Here is a 6,000-nt window from a genome sequence, read left to right as displayed (position 1 = left end):
AAACTATCCATGAGGGTAACTTATTAAGGGATGTGTTCCATAAGAGTGTATCGCTAGTGTACTAGTGCGCATGGGTGATGAGGGAGGTAAGGGAGGGAGAAGTCTTCATCAGACCTGGTGGGCACTCAGATGCTCTGAATGGGTCATTGGCAACAAAAGGAAGAGTGCAACCTCAAATTCTTGAATTTGATCATCTGCTGAGAGGGCGTACATTTAGTCTTTCAATGGTTTTTTAGTCTTTACAAAATATTTCACAAAACTTTTAACCTATAGAAATTCATTTCTATACATTTACTATATTTTATTGTATAAATTATTCTCATCTGTAGTGCCTTCTTTCAGTTTATAAATGGCAAAATAGACAATTGACAATCATAAAGCTAGTCCAGGTGGAATCCCTTCCTCAGTAAGGTTAATTCTCACACAAGTTGTCAATTTTATGACACACTTGTCTTTGCACATGCCAGCCAAGGAAACTAAACAATCTTCCTCCCCTGATAATACTTTGTCTCCAAAGTCTCTCTTTTCTGGTTTCCTTAATTCCTTTGCTTGTTAAATCAAAGGATGTGCATAGTTATAAAATTCGAAGTGTACCAATTACAGAGGTGTGGGGAAAGGGAAGGTTGGTGAGGTTTGAGTGCTGGCAACTTTTCTTAAAGCAAAAAACACAGAGAGCTCAGCAGTTAAATCAGCTCTGGACATCTGCTGGGGTGAGAAGGCTGCCTATCTCTAGGGCAGAGAGCCCATCAGAGGTTCATCCCGACACCTGGTCCTTTGAGCAAACCAAAGCCTCCTGCATACTGCAATGTCTTTTCTGTCCCACCCTTTGGCCCCTCTGTTTCCTTCATGGCTTCACACAGTTTGTGTTGTACATTCATAAGGATTCACATTGACTGCAAAAACAAATGCAACAAAAACATAAAAGCCTCCAAGTATTATATTATATATATTTTGTTCTTCTAAATGCTCTTCTGTCGTTGTCAGAGGTGCAGTAACTAAATTATAACTTTTCCTTTGAGGGAATCCAGATGAAAGGCCCAGATTGCTCTTCAATAACAATCTTGCATTGGTTGTATATATCTTCTAAGGTGTCTCCTTGGACAATAGCTGTGTCAAAGGCAAAAACACCCAGAGTTAGGAGGCATTCCCTTGGGGATGAGGGCAATGATTTCTCACCCAACAGAAGCTCAAATCAGTGACAGACAACTCATCAGAAAGCTTAGTGTCCCCTTCCAGTAAGGAAGAAAAGTCACACAAGTGTGGTCACATGAACGATGCTTAAAAGAAGCATTCTCTCAATGACCTAGGTCAGTCCCAATCTTAGTACTTTCTGTGTTTGTTCCCAGTTCCAGCAAAGAATCACTTGTTCATTTCATGGATGCCCACTCTGAGCCAGGCAGTAGAGCAGACCACAGAACACAGCAGTTTCAGACTGAGAACTCCCTGTTGGCCATGGAGTTTCTACACTGCACTCTAGCTAAGGCAAAAATTCACGACTTGTAGACATGGAAATAACAGGAGTTTTGAAAGAAAAGTTTTGTTAACTTTTTCAATTCCTAAAACCTTTATTGAGAAACACTGTTTATTCTTCAAGTTATTTGGTAAAGTAGGATTTTTACCTCACAGAGCTATTTATACTGTGCATACCCAGTAAGAAACATAAATAAGAGGAAACATAAATCATTAACTCAAATTACTAAAACACTCAGTTCTCAGTGTAGATTTAAGCACATTTTCTCGTTTCCTTTGAATAAATACTGTCTTGGCCTTAGATCTCCAAAACATCAGCATTATCTGTCAGCCACCAAGGTCTCAAGACAAACTATTATTGAAATATGGCTTACATCTTTATGTTTCAAAAACAATCTTTGGAGCATACTAATGACAATCTACTCATGAGTTCAAACTATGAGTCAAGTAGTCATTATTTTGATTTAATTTTCCCACTTGGGAACTGAACTTGAGTCCTCTGGAAGAGGACTCATTTCTGAAGCCCTTTGATTTTTCCCACCTGGATGCTCATTTTGAATAACGTATCACTCACATTATTGAGAGAAACCTTAACATTAACTTTAGTTAAAACAGTTGCAGACTGCCCTGTTACTGGCACTTTTGGTATTCTGAGTATGATTCAAAATGACTGCAACAAACCCCATTTCATTTCATGCTAGTAATTCACAAGGGCAGTTGTTAGAGTTAATGTTATTTTGGGTTATATTTGAATGGGTCAAACTTGGATACTTGTGCAAGCCAAGTAAGCACTCTATTATTGGGCTTCATCTCAAGTGTCTTGTTTATAAATCATTGAGAATCAGTCGCAAGATAAATTCCACCAAGGCTGCTTTCTCTCAGGATTTAATCAGTGTTTCATGAGAACAGGGAAGAAAAGAGAACTCAGGACATCCACAAGAAATTTATATTCCATCCCTAATTCAGCATGTTGTCAAAGACATTTTTTTTTTTAAAAAAAAAATCAAAAGCTATTATTGGACTTGAAACAGTGTTAACTGAAATATCTCCAGATGTGTTCTTTTCATGCTGCTGACTGAGGAGCTAGGCCTAGAGGGTCTTCAAGGCAGAGACTGCTGCCCATGTTGAGCCTTTCAAGTTTTCTGAATCTATCAGGGGATAATTTCATGAGGTATCATGACTAAGATCTCCTTAACACTCAGGAGCCTCTGCCATTCGTGGTTTAGGGCCAATGGAGAACTGCAAATGAGCTAATAGCCGAAGGGAGGACAGAATCCAAAGCCCTCAACTAAATGAGCAAAGCAGACAGCATAAAACAAAACAAAACAAAAACAAAACAACAACAACAACAACAACAAAAAACCAAACAGAAAAAAACAAAAAACAAAACTACCAGGCAATCTCATTGGGAAGGTTTGGGGGCCTAGCTTTAGCAGGCATGGAGTCTATTCTAAGTATAATACCAGGCAATTTATCAGGGCCAAGGAAACTTACCTGTAAAATATTCCCCAAATTCTTGTTCTAGCTTAATTGCCCGGTCATAGGTTTTCTTGGCTTGTTCCTCTGTTAGGCGCTTATTCATCTCCCTGAGAAAATGAGGATTTGCTATTAGAACACAAAGAGAATATACTGAACCTCCCCAATTTTAAAATGTATAGCAAACAAACAAAACAAAACAAAACAAAACTGAACAAAACCCTGCAGGAGGCATAGTTCAATCTTGGTAGCTGTTGAGGCTTCATTTAGGACTTGGTGGAATCATTTTAACCACTGAGGGCTCCATGCCAGTGTGTTCTCTCTCTTGTAGTACAGGCATCATGTGTGATATTGGATCAAAGCAGAACCTGTCTCCTTGTGATCTGTAGACCCGGGTTTGGTCTCTTTGGTTCCTTCAGTCCCTTGAGTGAGATTAAACTTCCTCTCCATCAGGCCTCAGAGTGTTTAATTGAAGGGCTTGTGTGTTGTTTGAGGTTCTGCTTCATCAGAACAGATTGTCCTTCAGCTACTTCTTTGTTATATTTCTAATCTTAAATTTCATTTGTTTGAGCTTGTTTGAGTAGATTTCTACACCTCTAAATTACATGTAAGACCCAGAATTGAAGACTGTCTTCCAGAAGTGGTCAGAGGTAGGACATAGGAGAGTGTACTTGGGGTTGTTAGGTAATACTATACCTGAGGGAATTCAATTTGTTTGTTCTCAGGTTTTACAAAAGGTTTAGTTTCTTGTCTTCTTTCCTTTTAAGGTCTGCTGTTCACCCTCCATGCAACTCTGGTGAGCAGAAACACATAGAGTTTCTAGTGTATTATGATAAGTAGAGCAGACCCCTGAGGTATTCTGCAGCTCTAACTACTCAACTTCTACAAATGTTGAGGCCTGCCTATAGTGACTGAAACTCTAACTTTCCTGTTCTTATGACCAGATGACAAGGGAAGTGTCTGTTGAAGATGGACATTTCAGTGAACACAGAATAACTGGAAAGTTCTGGGACCATAATAGTTTCAAGTAAGACTGTAACCGAGCAGTTTAGTCAAATGGTGAGGGAGGATGTGGAGCTTCATATAGAAGGATCTCTAACACAGAAGATGTGTAGGGTACAGTCAGATAGAAGGAATAGTCTCTAATGTTTAAGAGCACATTAAGGTAAATGTAGATAACAGCAATTAATTCACTATTTCAAAGCATCTAATAGGGATTGGACTCATCTCAAGAATAGACTCAAGTGACAAATGTTCGAGGAGGCTGACTTGACCATTACATTTTTACTTATGAACCAAATTATTATACCTTGTCCTATCAACAATACATTTATTATTTATAAATTGGAATGCATTTAAAGGCAAAAAAACAAAAAACCTTGTGCCTGCTTGATTTTTTTTTTTTTCAGATAGGAAAAGGAAAGTAAAGGAATTATGCCCAGGACTCTCTATTAGTTTGGTTTATTATTATATAGACATGTTGTTTGAACACATAATAACTTAAAAGCTTCCTAGTCTCAAGGACAAAGAAGGTGGGAGTAAAATAGATACTTTTCTAATTCTCTCTATAATGGATTTATTAATTCCTAACCAGTACTAGTGTTATTTTCTCAGGGTCTCTAGGCACTGAAAGTAAAGGTTCAACCAAGCTTATGGAAACTCATGAACTCTTGACTGACAGCTGTGGAGCCTCCTTGGGACTGAACTAGGTCCTTTGTATGTGGGAGAAAGTTGGCAATAGGACCAGGATCTGTCCCTTGTGTATGGGCTAGCTTGTTAGAGCCCAATCCCTATGGTGGAATGCTCAGACTTAATGCAGAGGGGAAGGGCTTGGTCCTGCCCCAACTTAATGTGCCAAATGATGTTGACTCCCAATGGGGGTTTTTACCTGTTGGGAGGACTGGATAGAGGATGGGCTGGCATGGAGGGGGGGGCGGCAAGGGGAGGGGGCAGTTAGGACAGAAGGGTGGGAAGGAGAACTTCAAAATGAAATAAAAAATAAAAAAAAAGTTAAGGTTCAACCAAATGAAAAGACATTTTGATTGGCTGGTTAGGTAAATTTCTGAAAGTATCATGGCCTTGCATTCCACTTACAGGCCAGAGATCCAGGTTTGGAATGCCTGGGCTTAGTCAGTCCCTTTTCTAGTGCAAGTAGTGGGGGCCTGAAGTAGTGAGGGGACATCCCTAAGGCTGTCTGTAAAGTAATCAGGAGTTCTGGAGTAAGAACTTGGCCCCTTTCCACAACCACAGTCTAACAGATGTTATGTTATACCAAATTCCTTGGAGTTCATGCCTAAGCTCATGGAAGGAAGAACCTATAGCTTGTTCATTAGGTTGATTCGACACTTGGAATGAGTGAGTGAAGGTGAGTTAGGCAGAGAAACGTAATTATGGCATAGATACAGGTAGGGGTAAATGCAATGCATCATGAGTGCAAAGCCATACACGACCATTGGGTACATGGGTACAGGAAAGCTTCTCAATGCCATGGGGTAGGTCCACAAGTCAGCAGGCAGCCCATTCTGAAAGCATTTCTCTCATATATGCCCTTGAATTTGTTTTCCCCTGAAGAGGCAGCTGCATGCTTGCTAATCAGCTCTGTGGGTGATGCATGTGAGAAGTAATGTGTGTGATGGTGTGTCACTGTCTCGTTGTGACAGCTGCCATGCTTGTGTTCTGGCTGACCGAGCTCTGCCCCTTCCTGGGGAATGAGCAATTCATGACAGCATTGCTTCTGAAGTGAACAGGAGAGAGTGAACCATAAACAGCCATCCTTTAGTAATGAGACTGCATGAGGTGGAGTGCCATTACCACCACAGTGGAGGTCCATGAATAAGGCCGCCTCGAATTATGCCAAAGACATTGTCCTCATTGTGGCATCTAGCCTTTGGCATGCTTAATTTTCCTTGGTGGTAAGTGCCTGTGACAGGACCCTAAGGCAGAACTAAATAAGTCATTTGGTAGTTATGAAAGGAAGTAGATCTTCCACTGAGTACCAGATGGGCTGTCTCCCAGAGTCAGACTGGACTAACTGTGCCACTGCTCCTGGTCCCT

General features: G+C 40.4%; 1 protein-coding gene across 18 annotated transcripts in view; it reads right to left on the bottom strand.

Annotated features, from left to right (window-relative positions):
• Positions 1-276: 276 nt before the first annotated feature.
• Positions 277-6,000, bottom strand: part of Dlg2 (discs large MAGUK scaffold protein 2) — a 1,341,778-nt gene continuing 1,336,054 nt past the window's right edge. For all 18 annotated transcript variants that reach the window (XM_051192230.1, XM_051192231.1, XM_051192225.1 and 15 more), the window contains 2 exons: positions 2,965-3,056; positions 277-1,107 (listed from right to left, as the gene is read on the bottom strand). In XM_051192230.1, coding sequence (XP_051048187.1) covers positions 1,001-1,107; positions 2,965-3,056 — 199 coding nt within the window. In that variant the 3' untranslated portion in view covers positions 277-1,000. The remainder of the gene's footprint in view (positions 1,108-2,964; positions 3,057-6,000) is intronic.

Source organism: Phodopus roborovskii, unplaced genomic scaffold (genome assembly GCF_943737965.1).
Source record: "Phodopus roborovskii unplaced genomic scaffold, PHOROB, whole genome shotgun sequence".
In the NCBI taxonomy this organism is placed as follows: domain Eukaryota; kingdom Metazoa; phylum Chordata; class Mammalia; order Rodentia; family Cricetidae; genus Phodopus; species Phodopus roborovskii.
The sequence above is the reverse complement of the archived record's forward strand: the minus strand, read 5'-3'. Positions and strand labels throughout refer to the sequence as shown.